We start from the raw sequence: 20737 nt of genomic DNA on the forward strand, positions 1-20737 counted from the left end.
GAATTTTTTTTAACCCTAACACAGTCTCAGTTTCTTTATTTAGAAAATGGACTTACGACTCTTTGAAAAATGCCTAATCATAAATATCCAATGTATGTTGATAATAATATTATTAAGATTTTAATGGATAATTTCTTGCATATTTATAATTCTTTGATTGAATTCCTTGATTAGAAATATGGCTTAGAGAGCTTGCCTGTCAGTAGGTAAATCTTTTTCCTTAACTGTTTTATAATATTCTGTGATATGTGAATTTTATAATTGATACACCCCCTCCTCAGTTGCTGAATATTTACTTTATTACTCAATTGCTTTTTCTTTGCTTATTTGTTTTCATTAACTACAGTGCTTTAAGTTGAACAAAAAAAAATTAATTTGAACAATGGGTAGGGATTTACTGAAATAAGGAAATGTGGGCTTAACAAGTAAAACTGAAAGATTATGAAATCTTAAAATCTATGGTAAAATGAATATGATGTTATATTTGTAAGGAAGATTAATATTAGTAAATAGAATTGGACCCGACTCTTTACGGAAGGTACCGTATTCTTTAGACATTTTAAGCTCATTTCTAGAAGTGAGTGCTAGTTTAAGATAGGGGCACCAACTCAGTTGAGGAATGAATACAGAAATTGTGGTACATCTACACAATGGAATATTACTCAGCAATAAAAACAAGGAAATCGTGAAATTTGCAGGTAATTGGTGGGAACTGGAAAAAAATCATACTGAGTGAGATATCCCAGAAGCAGAAAGACACACAAGGTATATACTCACTTACAATTGTATATTAGACATATAATATAGAATAAGCATATTAAAATCTGTACACCTAAAGAAGCTAAGCAAGAAGGAGGACTCTGGCTAAGATGTTCAATCCCCATTCAGAAAGGCAAAGAGGATGGACATCAGAGGAGGGAGAAAACAGGGAACAGGACAGGAGCTTACCACAGAGGGCCTCTGAAAGGCTCTACCCTGTAGCATATCAAGGCAGATGCTGAGACTCATAGCCAAACTTTGGGCAGAGTGCAGGGAGTCTTATGAAAGAAGAGGGAGATAGTAAGCCTTGGAGAGGACAGGAGCTCCACAAGGACAGCAACAGATCCAAACAGTCTGGGCACAGGGGTCTTTTCTGAGACTGATACTCCAGGCAAGGACCACTCATGGAGATGGCTTGGAACCCCTGCACAGAGGTAGTTCAGTGTCCAAGTGGGTTCCACAGTAATGGGAACAGGGGCTGTCTCTGACATGAACTGATTGGCCTACTCTTTGATCACTTCGATCTGAAGGGGAAACAGCCTTACCAGGCCACAGAGGAAGACAATGCAGCCAGTCCTGATGAGACCTGATAGACTAGGATCAGAGGGAAGGGGAGGAGGACCTCCCCTATCAGTGGACTGGGGAAGGGGCACCGGTGGGAAAGAGGAAGGGGGTGGGATTGGGAGGGCAGGACAGAAGGAGGTACAGGGGGGATACAAAGTGAATAAGCTATAATTAGTAAAAATAAAAATAAAGAAATAAAAAAAGATAGGGGCACCATATTTATTGCTGTATTCATTAGGCTTAAGCCTCAGAACTAGCACACTCTACACTAGGTAGGCAAATGTTAGGTGAGTACTGTATGCCATACTTGGTTTGGGGGGAATGAGCAATATGGCTAAACCCCTGCATTGCGACAGTGTCTACCAGGCCATGTTGTTATTACTTACCAATAAATTTTAAAGAAAAGCATGCAAAAACAAGATGACTCGGTTCTGAGTCTGGAGGACATAAGAAATAAAGAACACAATATTTCTTCCTCTCAGTGTTCCTTATTTAAACTGTAGTTCTTTGTGTTGTGGCCTCCTTGATTGTTGTTGTCCTTGTTCAACTCTAGCTCTAGAGTTGGTAAGAGTTTTATGGGTGTAGCTTCTGACTTTCCTAGGAGACACAATCTCACAGCAAATCCCTGATTCTTCTGGCTCTTACAATCTTTCCATTCCCTCTTCCAAAATATACCTGAGCCTTAATTGCAGGTGGAGTGTCATAGATGTGTCTGAAGAGCACACCAAGTGGTTACTCTGTTCCATATGGTCCACCCTGAAAACAAACATACAAGTATTATAATATAGACTGAACAGATTGTATCTATGAATTTAGGCACACACACAAACGCACATACACACACACACACACACACATATGTATGTAACAACAACTAATAAACAGACCATGAATTTGAAAGAGAGGAAGAAGAGGTAAATGGGAGGAGGGAAAGGGAAGGGGGAAATGATGGAATTATAATTTCCAAAAGATGAAAGAAATAATTAAAGCAGGTGGGAAAGCAGAAAGACTGATGTGTACTGGTAAATCCTGGTAGAAAAATGGATATGAGTTGGGATGGAGTTAATGGGACCTCCACAGTGTGGAGTCCTGACTGGATACATGATCAGTTACGGTAGGAGGCAGTTGAAAAGAATTTTTAAAAGATTGAGCAAGTTAGAACATTAAAAATAACTTAATTTTTTATTATAAATCAATGGTGACAAATGCACAAAATCATCTGTGGCTGTGCATTTAATTGGGAAAGACTTTGTATGTAGAGCCAAGAGATATTGGACAGTAAACTTGATATCTCCTCTGCATTTTAACTTCTACAGGAAGGCAGCTGCAATGTTGAATCCCTGCAATTAAATTAGATGTTACAACATTCTATTATTCATGCTACATGGCAGCAGAAATGCCCATCCATTATATCCTTCACTAGAAATATATTTGACAACATCAGGCTTAGAGAACTGGAGCCTAGATACACTGTGTTTCTCCCTTATGTTCTATGCTAATTATCTGGGTATCTAGGATTCCAAATTAGTTAGATATTAAAATGGATCTTTTGAAGTGGATAGTTGAAATATTACAGCCATCTGTTGTTTCTATGATACCCTTAAAAAAAAACTATGTACTCAATGAGATAGGAAAAAAAAATTGGTTGAATGAATACTAGATGCCATTGCCACATAATGGATGTTGCCATCTGGGAGAGGATATAAAATGACCTATGTTCTGTTTAGGATAGAAACCTTTCCCCCACAGTGTCCTTAAGGCTCAACTCTCTTTTCTAAGTTGTGAAATCTCTCACAGAACCTTATAGCTGTAGGCCCATGCCCATCTCAATGGCAAACCACTCACCATAAAAATCAGCAGTGAAGACTGAAAACTGGGGCTTTTTAGTTGGCCTTGGGATTGTCAGACGGTATCTGGTATACAGAATTGCTTCACAGCATTCAAAAGTCCTCATCTGTCTGGATCATCCTTGGGAAGACACAGAAAAAAAAAATTTCCTTAATATATCTGCCTTTGTTGTCTTAGCCGAATTCCAATGACAGCAGAAATGACTTGAGTGTTCTCAAAGCTACTCTTTCCATACAACCTTCCCCTTTGGTCCAACCTTCTTTTTCCTTCATGCAGTCTTTTTTTGTCCAATGACCCTTCAGTCCTATACATTTCCTTCCCTTCTACTCTAAAAAGTCCAGCTCCATGAGCATTGTTAAGTATTTTTTTCAAATTACTGAATTAATCTCATGTACCGGATAGTGCTGCGCGTTGTTCCAACTCTGTAACATCTTCCCAAGTCTTAGTGAGTGATCAGTGAGTTCAATTTATCTGGAATTAAAGCCTTCCTTGGATCCTGAAATGCTAAAACCAGAACAGCTGTAACCTGGTAATTGAGATTGACCAAGGAAAGGCCACATTCTAAAGATCACAGTTAATCAGGCATATATTCCCAATACACCAAACATCCTGAAGCTAATTTCTAGCCTTCTGTCCTGTCACATAGGCTCTGCTAGGTGTTTGTGATCTTACTAAGAAATTACATTAAATTTTTATCTCTAAATGCATGTAGGCTTTTAATCTAGAACTATAGTATGGTACAGTATATAGCATGGAAAGTATTGAGCTATAGTAGAATTGAGGGGAAGGTAGTTTTGGAGTGAATGTGGATAGAGGACCGCCATTGCTACAACTCCTCCCCTACTAAGAATGTTAGAAGAGAAAGTTTATTATAGATATGTGAGCACAGCCAGAGGCAAACACATCAGGGAGAGTCCAGAGTGGTCATAATACTGAACCATATGAGGAGAAGGAGGAGAGTGAAGGAGAGAGGACAGTGAGGGACCTGGTGCAACAGACAAAAGGGCAAAGGTACAAAAGGGCAGATAACCAAGATGTCTGAATTATGTAGAGAATAGCAGCCCAGGCCCCTGGGCTGGAAAGTTCAGCATAAGGTTGGGGGTGGTTATGTATAAAAGCCAGGAGGGACCTTATAACAGGAAGAGACTAAGGGATGCGCTTGGTGGCCAGTGTCTACTTTGACATATTAAATAGGCCCCAGCCATTTGTCCCAGGTTTGAAACCTAACACTGCCCAGTGCTCATCCAGACCTAAATCCAGAGTGGAGACTCAGGAATCAGTATACCTCAGACTCCATGGGGGATTTGGAGGGTATCCTTTGTTGTTTTTTGTTGTTTTGTTTTGTTTTTAGGGAAGGAGAGAGGGAGTTAGAGATGCAGAGAGAGAGAGAAAGTTGGTTGGGTGATGGAGAAGACCTGCAAGGAGTTGAGGAATGGGGAAAAACATGATAAAAAATACATTGCATTGAGAGAGAATTAATTATCAACATAAAGAAGGATGAAGACCTCTGTGGATCTGGTGTCTAAGGCGTGTGCACCTGGAGAGCACAGGTGGGTGCAAAATGGATCTCAGAAGCACAAATTCACTGTGCAGCACCGCTGCAAATTTGTCCCAGAAATCTCAAGTTCCTTAGTGAAACCTGCAAGGCCCATGACAAGCAAAGCCATACAAGAAAACAAACAAGCCTACAGTAGCACAGGATTAATCTAGGGACAGAAACACTTTTAGTAGAGAGGGGTTTTCTAATTCAAGAAACCATCAGTGGACTGGGAGAGAGGCATGGGGGAAGAGAGAAGAAGGGTGGGATTGGGAGGGGCCAGGGGAAGAGGCTACCACTGGTATACAAAGTGAATAAATTGCAATAAATAAAAAAAAATAAATGAAAAGGAAAAAAACAAACCAAGGAAATCTAGAAAAATAAGAGAAGGTGATCAAGAAGTGTTTTTCTATTTTGGAAGGGTTAGCCATTACTGTGAATAATCAGGGAGTGGTAAGTAAAAGAATGTTAGGTGGTTGGTAAGCAAATCTCATGCACAACTTTTTCTGGGGGTTGATGGGACAGAAAGGACATGGTATGGAATGATAGAACATTGGGGTTGAGTAGTTCTTTCATTGCATCACTATAGTGATGTACTAGAGCTAATAGGAGACATTGCTATGGAAGGGAATTGGGTTTACTGTGAAGTATCACCACTAGGCCATGTTAGAGCTTCTACAGCGCATCACTACTAAAGTACAGCACAGTTACTCTGCTGCACTGAGATGCTGTGAAACATCACATTTGAGGGGCAGTTACTTTGAAGCATTGCTGCTGAGGTATAGTTACAATGAAGCATTATTACTGAGATGCTATAGAGTTACAATAAAGCCTCACTACAGACACATATTTACCGTGTAACATTAGTGCTGAGATGCCATAGAATTACTATGAAGCATCGCTACTGAAATGTGGTTACTGTGAACCCTTACTGCTGAGGTATAGTTACTATGAAGCATTACTGCTGCGGTGCCATAGAGTAACTATGAAGCATCACTACTGAGGTTCAGTTATTCTGAAGTCTTGCTTCTGATGTACAATTACTATGAATCATTGCTGCTTAGATGCCATAGAGTTACTATGAAGCATCACTACTGAGGTACAGTTACTATGAAGCATCACTGCTGAGATGAAGCAGCTGAATGCATTTCCAATTTTAGTCCCCAGATCTGACAGACAGGCTGAGATCAACCAAATGTTAGATTTATGAATCTCTTATTTCTGGCAGGATTTTTTTTTCCTGAAGCACTTGTTCAATTTAGGTCTTCTGTCACAAGGGCCTAATGCTAATACACTGAATTCTCTACTTCATGATTCAGAACTTTTTATATTTGTAACTGCTTTCATAGGATAAAAATACGTATAATTACACACACTTTTCCCCCATTAAAGTCCACGCTCTTTTTTAATGTCCAATTATTTGATAATTTTCCTCTCAAGGTCTCTCACATTATCTATGCTCCTATCAAGTAAATCTCCTACACAGTACTCTTGTCCTTAGCTAAGAATGACAGCAGGAAGAAACTGAGAAAAACAGAGCTTTTTTTTTTAAATAATTATCACTTGTAATTAGCACATCACTGTATTATTAAAAAGAGACAGCAAAATTATGTGAGGGTAAGTAAAGATGCGGATTTTTGTAGTTTCAAGCAGATTTCCAACAAGTCCCACAGTCTATTGATTTATGTAGTAAACTTTTGCTTTCCAGGAAATATAAAGCAAACTTCTAGCTATTTAAATGTACAACTACTTTTTTTCTCTGTTATTCTTAAGCATTAGAATCCATACAGGAAGACTGACAAAGAAATAACAAAGAAACAAGGAGTTAATATTTGTTGGACCCTGGCAAAAGCTAGACATTCTCTCATTTTTGTGATAATTTTACGTAGTAGGTGTTCTAAACTCATTTTTCAAATAAGTAAATTGAGGCCCAGAGGTATGAAGCAGATCCTCTAGGTTCACAGACAAGATAAATGAAAAAGCTAAAATCTAGACCCAAGAAATACTGGTTCTTTAGTTTAATAGAATGTAGATAGCTGAGATAGATAGATAGATAGATAGATAGATAGATAGATAGATAGATAGATAGATAGATAGACTCATAGATAGATGATAGACAAACAGGCAGACAAACAGACAACAGACAGATACACAGATGTTATAAATGCATATACGGATGTGTAAATAAATGCATAAATAATACATTGCTAAATAAATATATGGTAGATTAAGGAAAGAGAGAGACAGCGTAGGAATGAATAGATATATTTATTCACTGAATACTTAATGGGCCTATAATCGAAGCTGGCACAGAGATTGATAAACAAGACTAGATTCTCCTTTTGGAGACTCTAGTAGCTGAGAATGATTGTGAACTGACAGAGTACAGGGAGATGGATATTAGCATGTAGGCAGGAAGAAAAGTGCTCTGAGAGAACATTAGCATATTGTTTCCAAGGAATAAATGTGACACTTTTCATACACTTGCCACTTTTCTTAAGCAGAAGATAATACATTTTGAACAGCGAAATTAGCATATTTGAGAAAAGAGAAGGATCAAAGAATCATAGAAGGTTTTTTCTGAACATATCCTTTATATGTTCAAAAATATTCCTGTCCTAATTAAAAATGAACTCAGCAGAGCTCCATGCCAAGCACAGGATGATCAAATTTTCCACATCTGGCCACACTGAAATAATGTCATAGAAAGACCCCTCAGAGAGCATTGGCTTTTCTGGGTTTGCCACAGTTTAGACCATGGCATACAAACACAAGCTGTATGGCAATGTCTGGCCAGCTAGATCCACGTTTTATACATGGTCACAAATGCTTGGGTCAATGTACTGTGGCTCTTGACAAAGCATATCATAGTATCACCAAGGCATCTGTATTCACAAAGTTCTTCAGCCATGGTTTAGGAACTACTTCCAAAACCTCACCATCCACACAAAAGGAAACCTTATTCACATACTTTCTTTTTATTATTTTTGTTTTGGACTCAGTTCACAAGGAAGTGCTTAGTTTTTCAGAAGAACTAGGTGTCAGTTTTTGTCAGTGTGTTTTTCTTACTACCAGAAATAGGACGAATTTCTTAGCTTTTCCAAGGCCTGTCTCATATACTTCTTGTAAGATGTGCATCTAATTCACATTAAAGAGAAAGAAAACAAGCATTGAACTAAGTAGGCATATTAGAATATACACATGTATACATATATATTCATACACATAACAACACGAATGAATAAAACCATTGTAAGAATAAAGCGATCTATTTTCATCACAACAATGCAGTTTCATACTCTTAAAAAGAATTTAGTCTTCCAACTTATTGTTTTAGTTACATCACAATTCCACCACAGTTGTCCAGAAACTTTTCAAGGGTGTGAATTATAATAATTCTTGCAAATATCTCATCCTGTCATTTTCTTTACTTTCAGAATTAGTCATGTTTGGTAGGAGGAGGTAAACAGCCTGTCACTGTGCCACATGCAAGGACTTTCCTGACACCAGCAAATGTGCAGTTATCCCTTTGAAAGACAGCAGGGTAGATGCCATTTAGATAAAAGATTCGGCGTTTTGTCAATTGTAATACATTTCTGTAAAACGATAGAGAGAAAAATATAAAATAATAGCAAACATGTTTGTGCAGAAGGAATTGGTTTCTACATGACTACACACAGCCTTTTCAGAGCTGAGAACAACTCAAACCAGGGGCCACCTCAGGTCTTTCCTACTGTGCCAGCAGTAGCCAGCTCACATAGTTAGCTGGGGGTTGACAGATCTTTCTGCTACCGTTAGTTCCGGTCCTTTCACTGCAGAGAAAAACAGACCAGCCATGTGTCTCATTTCTGGAGTAGTTAGAAAAGTCGGATTGGATTGTTTTAAAGGCACTCATCGGTAATGAGTCCTGAAACACAGAACTTCATGCTGTGAGCCAAGTCCCAGCTGATTTGGTCTTTCTTTCTTTCTTTCTTTCTTTCTTTCTTTCTTTCTTTCTTTCTTTCTTTCTTTCTTTCTTTCTTTCTTTCTTTCTCTTTCTTAGATTTATTTATGAAGTAAGACTTAATGATTCTTTGAATTCCCTCAGTGTCTGTAGTTATGTCCCCCTTTTCATTTCTGATTTTGTTGATTTGGATAGTGTTTCTCTGCCTGTTAGTTAGTTTGACTAAAGGTTTGTCTATCTTGCTGATCTTCTCAAAGAACAAGCTCTTGGTTTCGTTGATTCTTTGAATTGTTTTCTTTGTTTCTAACTTATTGATTTCAGCCCTGAGTTTTATTATTTCCAGCTGTCTACTCCTCTTGGGTGTGTCTGCTTCCCCCCCACCCCCAGGGCTTTTAGGTGTGCGGTTGCTTGTATGAGATGTCTCAAACTTCTTTCTGAAGGCACTCAGTGCTATGAACTTTCCTCTTAGCACTGCTTTCATTGTGTCCCATAAGTTTGGGTAAGTTGTGCCTTCATTTTTGTTGAATACTAGGAAGTCTCTAATTTCTTTATTTCTTCCCTGACCCAGCTATCGTTGAGAAGAGAGTTGTGTAGCTTCCATTTGTTTGTAGGCTTTTTGCTGTTTCTGTTGTTGTGAGGTCCAGTTTCAGACCATAGTGGTCTGGTAAGATACAAGGGATCCTGTCAATCGTTTTGTATCTGTTGAGACTTATTACTGCAGAAGATTGCTAACAAAACAAAAGTACGGTAGATTATTTATTGAGCTTATTTCTTTTCCAGGTTCCTGAATGGAAATATTCCTTTATGCATTTACCTTACAGGAAACCCAGCACTTTATAGTGTTACATATAAAATATGTAATATGTATGCTCCATACTTGAGTACTTCAAAAGTAGTTATAAATTGTTTGAATTTTTCATATTGATTTTAATAAGTATTAAACATTTGAAGTCAGACAGACATAAATGGTTTGGGGACTTTGATGTCCACTCTTCTCAACACACTTAATTCCTTTCGTGAATGCTGACAACCCTTAAGGCCTAACTGTGGTGCATTTAGCTGCTTTTTAGTATATCTCTGTTTTAGGACTGCACCCTGCTCAAACCATTCTTGAGTGCCAAGTGTGCTGACATGCCTCCTTCATCATTGTTTATATTTATGAAACCTCTTCCCTGATGTCCACTGGGAAGGCTTATATTACAACTAATTTTTTCTAAGAACTCTTTTAAATGGCAACAGCTACAATAAAACCCCTCAAGCAAGGGGATGGAAACCAAAAGTATAGAATTCTGGTTTTTAAATGGAGGAGGTATTTCATTTCAACATTGGAGGCCTTTCTAGGGCTCCTTAATGTCCCTAAGTACCATAACCCTGTACTGTGAGGAAAGCTCTTGTCACAAGTTTGCAGCATTAGTCAGGTAACGGTCAAAAGAAAAAAAATATCAGAATTAGAAGAGCTCTGTGTAGAAAGTTTTATTTTCAAGAAGAAAAAAAAAGAATTTTATAATATAACCCAGTTTAAAACGTATTTTAAATAGCTAACAAGAAATGAGACATACGTCCAGTAAGAAACAGATAAAGTCCAAAGCAGAAAAGATGAGATTCCTCCAGGGATGAGTGCACACAAATGTACATGCCCTAACCGAGCTGGCGTTCTGACCTCCTTTAACTATAAAAGTAGACTCCTTCCTATAGGTTGGCAATCCGTTTCTTTGTTCTAACTCCAGAAAGGAAAAGAAGAGAAAGGCGGGGGTTGTCAATCTGTCTGTTCCTATTTAAAAGTTTCCCGAGGAACGAAAAGGGTTCCAGGGATAAACACGTGGTAAGCTGCGACAGTATATGTCTTCCAAGGCGCGCTATAGACAGAGACAGTGGAAGAAGTGTAGTGTCCTAAGTTATCCTTAAGACAAACCTGAAGATATTTGGTGAAAAAAAAAAAAGCAGATTGTTTCAAATGAACTGTAAACATGCTTATATTATTTCATCTCTCTAAAGTCCACCTTTATTTCCATTAGACTATTTAGTTGTTTAACTTGTAGGCTTTGTAAGTATTTTTAATGTAGTAGACATAAAAAAAAGAGAACCCAGGCCTCCTTGGCTTTGCATTCTGGTCAGGAAGACAAAGGAAAGGGTCTGTTTGGTGAATGAAACCCCATGAGAGAGAATACAATCTAGACCATGTCTCTATCTCTGAAGAGCATAGGATTTGCTCTTTGGAAAGTGCTCCTGAGAAGTAGCAGAGCCAGGGGATGGAGAAGGTAACAGTGGTCCCCAAAGCCTGAGTATGGAGCATGGAAGTCAGGTGTCTCTCTGCCATCTCCCCTGTCATGATTGCCTGCTGGCCCCAGCATTAGTTCCTGGGCCTTCTGGTGACCCTCTGAATGACCACCACAGTGCCTAAAGGAGAATAATGAGCTGCCCCAGGTCTTGCCCGGAATCTTCCACCTCATTAAATGAAAACAAATAGCACAAAATGCAAAAACAAGTTCCAGAGACTGACAGCTGGCCTCAGAAGTCAGTGAACCACTGTTAGTACACAGGAAAATCTGGTGAGGTGGCACACAGCTTTGATCCTGCCACTTGGGTGTAGAGAAAGGGGGACCAAAGTCAACAGTCACCCTCTACTCCAGCCCATGCTACATGAGACCTCTGTAAAACCAAATAACAAAAGCTCACGTACGTTTTAATGTTGAAAAATAAAGAAGAGTTTGAATAAACAAATCAAGCTTTTATTTGAACACCACAGTCCACATGGTAATAAATTATCTAGGGACAAACTGCAAAGTAATTACCAGCAAACTGAAAAAGGTTTCTGTGGTCAATATTTTCCCTTGTCTTTTATTCACTTGAAAATCGTATGGACTATACACACTAAGATAAATGCTTAATAACATTCTGATTAGTGACTATCGATGCTTGGGTGAATAACCACAAGAATGTATTAGTGAACACGTTTACTTTCCTGGGCTTTAGCCAGAGATAAAAAATTCTCTCTACCCAAAGGCTGTGTAAACTATTTCCATTTAGTCTCCACTTTCTATTTAATCCAGACTTAGCGACATAGCTACATAAATTGTGTTTCTGGCTCACTTTGGCCATTTTGATACTGAAACAAGCGACAAGCTGTGTTCTGGCAATCAGCAGTGACAAATGACCTAACTGATAAATTCAAACGTTCTTCCCTCAGCCCACAAGCAGCTACTGAAGGCAAGGGATTGAATTAAACAACACCCTCTGAGATTTCTGTAGCTGTGCATTAGTCATTATAAATCTCAAGATTAATTGAAATTCTCTTGAGATCTAACAGTTTCATTCCTTGAGTTCTTGCTATGTTTGTGGTATGAAAAGAAATCTCAACCCACCAAGGGTAGCCTTGTGTTCACCACTCTTGGATGTTATGATAAGCTTTAAGCCTCCACCAGGCTCTATCTATATCTCCTGTCATTTGTTTTCCTCTGCACTTAATTCAAATAACCAGGCAGAAAGCCTTTGCATTGAAATCCTGTAAAATGGGGTCATTCTGTCTATGCCTCCAGTGTCAGCTAAGAGGGGTGGCAGGCTGTGTCCTTTAGAGAGTCCCGTAACATCTGACTGCAGCGTTCTTCTCTTGTACATCTAGCTCTCTTTTTCCAGCCATGAGAATCTCTACAGGGCTGTCCTCAGCAGCTCTTGGTTCACTAGAAATAATCGTAGTTTCCCCCAATCACTGTCCATGCTGCGTTGTTCAAAAGACAGATTTGAATCCCAAACACTCACACTATAATCAATTTACTTGTATTCTTTTTCTGTGTCGTATATATAGGTACGTATCTATTATGCTTAGTAAAAATATTCATAATACGCTAGTGAGAGCACCCTCCAGGAAAAAAAAAAATAGTTCATTTAACTGACCAGTGTCCATTGCCTCACATTCTTGTCCATATACCATATGTAAAATTACCATTTTTGACTTTTAAAATATGTGATGTTGATCTATATTTGTTTGATTATGTGGAAGATGGATCATTTCCTTTCCCAGTAGTTTAGGGACATTTGTATTTTGTAATCTAAACATATATATTAGTGGCCCACTCTGCTTATGGACTTTTAAGAGAGCACCCTGTGAAAGACTTGATAAATTCACTGCACATTGCCAACATTCCCCTACTTTATTACCTTCCTTATATAGTGTTAGAAATATATAAAAAAAAAAAAAAACTTAAACTGTTAAAATCTGGTTTTGAGATTCTGACTTTCATTTATAAATCCCTTTTCCATTGCAAAATGATAAACATCCCACTAGGCCCTTTGAAATTCAAACTATTAAGCTTTTGAATGAAGACATTAAATTTAGAGTATGAGAATGGGGTATTAATTAGTTTTTATTACTTATTTGTTTCAGCATTATTATCTAATAATCTTTTCCTTGTATTTAAATTAAATTCAAGTATTTGAATTACTGTAGAAGCTTAATGAGGGTTATTCTCTGGAAGAAAAGCCTCCCTTTATTGCAGTTTTTAACTTTTCTTTTTCAAAAAAAAAATCAACACATACATCCCAGGTTAAATTTAGAAATTCCATGGTTTTTTAATTTAAATTTATTTTTCCTCCTGGTCCTACCCTCCTTCCCGCTAGCCCCCCTCCTCCTCCCCTAGTCCTCAGAAATGGGGAGCCCTCCTCCCCTACCATCTGACCCCAGCCTATCAAATATCATCAGGACTCCCTACATCCTCTTCCTCTGTTGGGCTGGTAAGGCCCCCTGTGAGTGGGAAGTGATCAAAGAGCAAAGAGCAGGTAACAGAATCTATGACAGAGACAGCCCCTGCTCCCCTTACTAGGGAACCCACATGGAGACTGATTGTTATAGGCTACATCTGAGCAGGGGTTCTAGGTTATCTCTAACCATGGTCTTTGCTTGGTGCATCAGTCTCTGCAGGCCCCCGGGACCCAAATTTGTTGGCTTTGTTGGTCTCCTTGTGGAGTTCCTGTCCCCTCCTTGTCCCTCTATCCCCCACACATACACTCTTCCATAAGACTTCCTGCATTCTGCCCAAATTTTGGCTGTGAGTCTCAGCATCTGCTTCAATCTTGTGCTGGGTGGAGTCTTTCAGAAAAAGTCTACATAGACTCCTGTTCTGTTCCCTTTCATCAACCACTTCTAATGTATATAGAAATTCCATTTTTAGTATTTGACTTATTAGTAAGTCTTTTCTATCTTTAGCCCTCCTGACTCAAGCCATATATATAATTGACCCTGTATCCTAATACAGCTTAATCAACTTGTAGTTTAGTTATAAACATAAAAAATAATGATGATCATATTCTCTTATTTGCCATGTCTTCTAGAAGTTGCAGAGTTTTGGGTTCACTTCTGTAGTTTTATAGGGTGTTTTTTTTTTTTTTTTTTTTTTTTGTTAAAGAGCGTTTCTGGTGTTGGTATCATCTTTGTTTTGTTTGAGATACAATCTCCTGTACTGTAGGCTGATCTTCAATTCGCTATATATATAGCCATATTTACGACATGAGCTTCTGATGTCCCTGCCTCCAGATTATCAAGTACCACCAACTATGATTGTGATACTGAGGATGGAACCCATGGCATCCTGCATGTTAGCCAAGCACCCTACAAATTGAGATACAAAACTAGCCTTGTGGTTTGTTGTTGTTTTGTTTTGTTTTGTTTGTTTAAAAATAGGGTTTTCAAATTGTAAGCCAGGCTGACCTGAAGCTTACAGTGAAGCCCAGTCTTCCTTTGAACTCTCAGCATACCCACTCCAGCCTCTGCCTTGTGAGCACCTGGATTTACAGAGAAGAGCTGTATTATACCTGCCTCAAAGTGTGTGTTTTCACTTAGCACAGTAACTTTGGATTAGTCCCTGAAGGAAACAAATGAGCTCTCTCCTTGTATTTTCAGAGTGTGGAAGGGGAGCACCATGAGAAGGCTGTAGAGCTTCTCAAGGCTGCTAAGGACAGTGTGAAGCTGGTGGTCAGATATACCCCAAAAGTCCTGGAGGAGATGGAGGCTCGATTTGAAAAGCTGCGGACGGCTCGACGTCGGCAGCAGCAGCAACTGCTCATTCAACAGCAGCAGCAGCAGCCACCACAGCAAAACCACATGTCATAGGTAAGACTCACATTCCTCCCCATGGGCAAGCCTCCTACCCCGTAAAGGTGTCTCCTTTGCCGAAATAAAATCTGCAGGAAAGTAATAAACACTCCCAGGAAAATTAATCAAATGAAAGACTATGGTGTTCAAAAATATGAACAGGTTGTTCTATTTCTGAGCATATGTAAGATATTTTGTAAAAATATAATGCTATGGCAGGAGTAACTACTGACTCCAGGACGCCTTTTTATAAGCTAGGAGAATGCATTCGTTTTTGCCAACCTAGATCTATATATGGTTGCCAGTTGATTCTAGGACCCATCCATGCCCTTGGCTAGTAGCTTTTACACAATATACAAACTGCACAACTGTATAGTGCTATTTCTGGCTACATGTACTTTAGATTAGAAAGATACAATGTATTAGGAAATGTGTTCCACATGAAGAATGAAGTAACAAAAATGACAGTTAACACCATGTGAGAGACTGAAGGGTATGAATTATATCTGACTCTCCAACCTTCTTCCAAATTCCACTTCACAACAAGGAGTGATAAATCATGTTTTGCATATATTTCCAAGAAAATTGAAGACAAATGTGTTACTAGCAACCACCTTTGTAGTGTATACTAAGCGTCAGTGACACCCACATCACACACCCCTCAGCTCCTGAAGAGCCTTTAAGGAAAATGATCATTAAAGCCACATCTCTGGGATGAGCCCTCTGAAGCTGTCATCAGCCACCATTAAAACGTGGCTTGGAGTCAGGGTCCTTTATTTGCCATTATCAGATGCTCTGAAGTTATTTTTACACGTTTTCATTGGTGAAGGTCAATTCTATCATATAGGCATTTGTGTACCATGACATCTTTAAACAGGGCTTGAAAAGGACATTCAAATGTCTTTGGCAAAGTGGCAACAGGTGAGGATGATTTTCAGTTTTTCCATACGGGCTTCTTGTTTGCTTAACAGAAGTGTTGATTGTGACGTAAGGCATGCCTTTTTTTTTTTTTTTTTTAATGACACTTGTGAAAAAAGAAAAGTGACACACCAAGTGTCTTTGTTTTTTAGGTATATTTTGGATTGGAAGAGATGGCTCAGTAGCTAAGAGCACTTGCTGCATTTGCTGCATCAGGTTTTGGTTCTCAACACACACATCGGAGAGCTCACAAGCACCAGTAATTCACACTCCAGGGGTTACGATACCCTCTCCTGGCTTCTGAGAGTACATCACACACAAGTACACACGACCATTAGAGACACACACACAAAATAACAGATAAAAATAGATAGACAGACCGGTAAAGATAGATAGACAGATAGATAGATAGATAGATAGATAGATAGATAGATAGATAGATAGATAGATATACATTATATATTTTTTTAAAATTACATTCTATCCTCAAAAGTATATTGATCAAACATTAGATGTCTTTTTCCACAGCTATAGCCAGGCATTGTTCAGTGAGCTCCAGAGGTAACGTGAACAGATACCTTCTCTTCATGAAATACGTTATGATAGGAGGGGATAGTTAATAAGCAAGCAAGAAGATAAGTCAACATCCTTGTGGATGTTGAAAACTTAAAACAAGTCTGTTTGAATGGAGACTAGCTAGATGGTTACTTTAGATATGGTTTTCAGTGAAGACACCTCTAAGAAGATAACATCTGAGATGAAACTGAATGCCACGGAGCATCCTCCAAGCAGATAAGAGGAAATGACCATTGTGCTAGTGTTTGAGCTACTTGATATCTTCGAAACAGAAAGAGGATCTAGATAGCTGGGAACAATGACGACATCTGTGGACTCTGAGATCAAAAAGGACTTGTAAGGACTTATTACAAAGAGACTAGCAAACCCCTAGGAGAAATTAAGAGTTTATTGCAATGAGAGACAATGGAGATTTTTAAAGCAAAAATGGTGCATGATTTGAATTATGTGCCATAAAGATAATTTGGCTTCCTGTTTGGGGGACCCTTGTCCTCCTATTGGGTTGCCTCATCAGCCTTAATATGAGGGGAGGTGCCTAATCTTATTGCAGCTTGATATGCCATGTTTGGTTGATATCCCTGGGAGGCCAATCCTTCTCTGAAGGGAAAAGGACAAGTAGGGCATGGGGAGAGAGGAAGTCGAGGGAGGGAGGGCAAACTGTGGTCAGAACGTAATATATGAAAGAAAAAAATAATTAAAAGATACAGTTTGGCTTCTGTGACAATAGAAAATTACAGGATTATAACGGAAAGAGAGGCAAGTTGGAAAATTAAGATTGAGCCAGGCAAGAGATGGAGTGGCTTAAAATAAAATGATGTGATAGGGGCAGACACCATAAATAGAGATAAACACAGAAAAGGCTTTAGCCTTCTCAGTTAACTATCATGTACTCTCAAAATCCTGTCAGAAGTCCTTTTGGGTCTCATCTGGATTGGCTGCATTATCTTCCTCTGTGGCCTGGTAAGGCTGCTCCCCCTCAGGGGGATGTGATCAAAGAGCCAACCACTGGGTTCATGTCAGAGACAGTCCCTGTTCCCATTACTAGAGAACCCACCTGGACAGTGAGCTGTCATGTGCTACATCTGTGCAGGGGTTCTAGGTTATCTCCATGAATGGTCCTTGGTTGGAGTATCAGTCTCAGAAAACACCCCTGTGTCCAGATTTTTTGGTTCTGTTGTTCTCCTTTTGGAGCTCCTGATAGAATAGGATCAGATGGAAGGAGAGGAGGACTTCCCCTATCAGTAGACTGGCAGAGGGGTATGGGTGGAGAAGAGGCATGGATGGTGGGATTAGGAGGGAAGAGAGAAGGAGCTACAAAGTGAATAAACTGTAATTAATAAAAATAAAATTAAAATATCTAAAAAGTTCTTTTAGTAATAGAGGAAATCTATGATTCTCTAATCAATAACTAACATGCTTTCTGCTAGTGCTATCATTTCTTCTATCCTTGGAAATACAGGTTCAAACCTATTCTCCTGAATGATTTATGACACTAGCCCTGAGTAAAATGTCCAGGTGTGTTTGAAAGCAACATGTTGATCTCTGATCTTACTGAAAGCTGCCATGTTTTGCTCCTTTAATTATCTTTGGAAATACACAATTTGACCATGAATAGCCATTTCCATTTCTATCCCCTGTTTAGTCTTCAGGAAGTCACCTCAGGATTTTTTCCTTGGTTTATTTGAAAGACTTACATATTTAACCAGGAAAAAAATAGCAGCAGTCTTTTGTTGTTTACATAAGACATGGTAGAGTTCTGTTTGCTTGAACGTGAACTTTGTAGCCATGTCCGTCAAGAGAGCTATCATACCACCCTTGAGAGTAAATGGTAGTGACCACTTCAAGAATAATCAAAACATACCCAAGTCATGTCACCCATAGATTTTATGGTGAATTCAGTCAAGAAGACCTGCATTAGCTCTTGCTTAATTTTTAATTAACTTGATCTTTAGGGGTCAAAAAGGATTTACAACACTTATTAATTTATACTAGTTGTTTTTTAAGAATGTCAAGCTTTTAAATCTACTTAGCTAGAAACAGATCTTGAATTTTTTTGTTGCCATTCAAAGACCAGAGAATCAGAATACCTGTCAGAAACCTGTCTCACTGCTTATCAAATGAAATATAACTTAATATTTTCAAAACCAGAAGAAATATATATTATCTGAGGAGGTAAAAATTGTGAAGTCACTATGAATGGGAAGTGGATAAAAAAGAAAACCTGATTTAATATAAGCTGTACAGGGGGGATTGTCTTTCATACCTACTTGAATTTTAAATTCTGCAAAACTAAAAATTGTCTTTCACATTCGCTTCTGTGTTTAAGTGAGAAGACTAGATTCCATTTCCAAAAATGTAAAAGTATGAATACACTAGTTACATTAAAGAAATCCAAACAGAAAATATGATTATAGGGTTTTTCGTGTGATAGCACTCTTTTGAGAAAGTGCTACATTTATTCAGCTTACATGGATATATATTTTTTTTTAAGTTTTAAAGCATGTCTTCATGTACACATTTGGATTTTCTCTCTGATTTTCAAAGAATAAAAAAGAAGAGGAATAGTAACGCTTTTTTAGAAACACTTATTCCAAGAAACATCCAAGCCCAATGCCTGTTCCTTCCCTTTGTTGGGCAAGCATGAGATGAAGAATTCATCAGCCATGAAAGCACCACAGATCACCACAGATAAACACAGTAGCTGGAACTTGTCAGCTGCCTCGCTGACCTTTCCTCCTGACCTTTGGACCTCTATATCTTTTGCTTTGTCATTTCTGAACTCTTTCTCTACCTCGTGCTAATACCAAGGAACTGCTGCTGAAACCACTGACCCAGCCACTGTGAGCTGCAGATCCCATAGGATGACCTGAGAAGAGTAAATATAAGGAATCCAGAAAGCATCAAGCAGAAAAGTGGAACAGAAGTGATGAGAATGCTAATGCTTGTGACACAATTAATACAAGAGCGTCTCAGTGATTCAAACCTGTTAAACAACTTCACAATAACCCTGTAAGGGCTGCAGACATTTTACTTGTATTCTATGTTACAAAGAGAGACATAAAACGTTTTTTAAATATATATATATATATATATTTATGCACAACATTTTACAGTGGGCCAATGATGCGACAGAATTTAGACTGAAAAATATGTGCTTCCTATTTCTTAGCACACTGAAATGCTGTGTCATTGCTCTTCACACTCAACAGTTGCTGATTCTACCTCATATTCATGAACTTCCCGGAGACTCAATTTCACGCTGCTTAGAGTTAGCCATGTCCAAACCACCCTCCCCAATCTCCTCCAAAGCAGAACACCATCTCAAAAGAACTTCTTCCTTACACTGGTGCTAGTTTTCCATTATTGTCACAAAAATTTACTATAAATTTAGGGCTTGGAAGTAACACAATTTTTATATCTTACAGTTCTGTAGGATTTGATGCAATAGTCAGAAAAATTCCAAGGACATTTTTGACAAAAACATGAACAATAATCCTAAACATTTCAAGCCACTGCACCCTCTAAGAGCTAAAACAAAATCTGGAGTAAAAGAAAAAAAATAACTATATTGATCACATTTTCTGCATTCAAAACGTATTGCAGAATCATAGTAAACCAAATAGCATGGTGCTGGAGGAGGCTTCATACTGTTTTCCACAACGACTGTCATCAATCACAAATAATGCACCAACCAATACTGGTATCCCTTTCCTCTGCACTGTTTTAACACTTGCTGTCTTTTTTCATCTTTTAAGTAGCCATTCTAGAAGTCAAGAGATCTCAATTTGGTTTAAAATGTTATTTTCCTAGTTGTTCATGATGAGCTCATTTATTTATAAATTTATCTATTTATTTTTCATGTGTCTCTTGGCCTTTCGTATTCTTTTGGAAGTAATCATCTAAGTGCTTTGGCTGCTTTTTGACCTTTTTTGTTTTGCTGCCGAATCACCTGATTTCTTTAACAGATTTTTTATATTAGCCCTTCATCAGATGCACTATTTGCAAGTATTTTCTCCAGTTGTCTCTTCACTTTATTGTTTCTTTTGTGGTGAAGAAGGTTTTTTGTTTCATACAATTCCATTTGCCAATTTTTGTTTTTTCATTATATATATATATATATATATTTATATATTTATATGCACACATATGTACAACCCAGGTTCTAAGTATGAAAGAAAACATTCCGTTTATGTCTTCCTGTGCCTGGCTTACTTGTCTTACTCTGATGACCTTCAATTCCGTCTATTTTGACATCAACTGACTATCAAACCATTGTTTCACCTCCAAACCAAGTTACCCACTAATACGTATTCCAGCATATCTACAGATTCGACAAGATAAAAGGTACCCACCCAAAGGCAGGGATGGGAAGAATAATTCTGAGGACCAGAATGGCCCCTCCTAGAGTTGACAAAGAAATCTGTTCAACAAAATTCATATGGAAATATAAACCAAGATTTTTTTGTTTAAAAAAAGCAAGATGGCTCAGTGGGTAAAAGCACTTGCC

General features: G+C 38.3%; 1 protein-coding gene across 8 annotated transcripts in view; it reads left to right on the top strand.

Annotated features, from left to right (window-relative positions):
* The window catches only part of Lin7a (lin-7 homolog A, crumbs cell polarity complex component), a 147291-nt gene that overhangs the window by 119278 nt on the left and 7276 nt on the right, over nucleotides 1-20737 (top strand). For all 8 annotated transcript variants that reach the window (XM_060378012.1, XM_060378013.1, XM_060378018.1 and 5 more), the window contains one exon: nucleotides 14545-14754. In XM_060378012.1, the coding sequence (XP_060233995.1) occupies nucleotides 14545-14754 (210 nt within the window). The remainder of the gene's footprint in view (nucleotides 1-14544; nucleotides 14755-20737) is intronic.

This window comes from Meriones unguiculatus, chromosome 2, assembly GCF_030254825.1.
Source record: "Meriones unguiculatus strain TT.TT164.6M chromosome 2, Bangor_MerUng_6.1, whole genome shotgun sequence".
NCBI classification, from domain to species: domain Eukaryota; kingdom Metazoa; phylum Chordata; class Mammalia; order Rodentia; family Muridae; genus Meriones; species Meriones unguiculatus.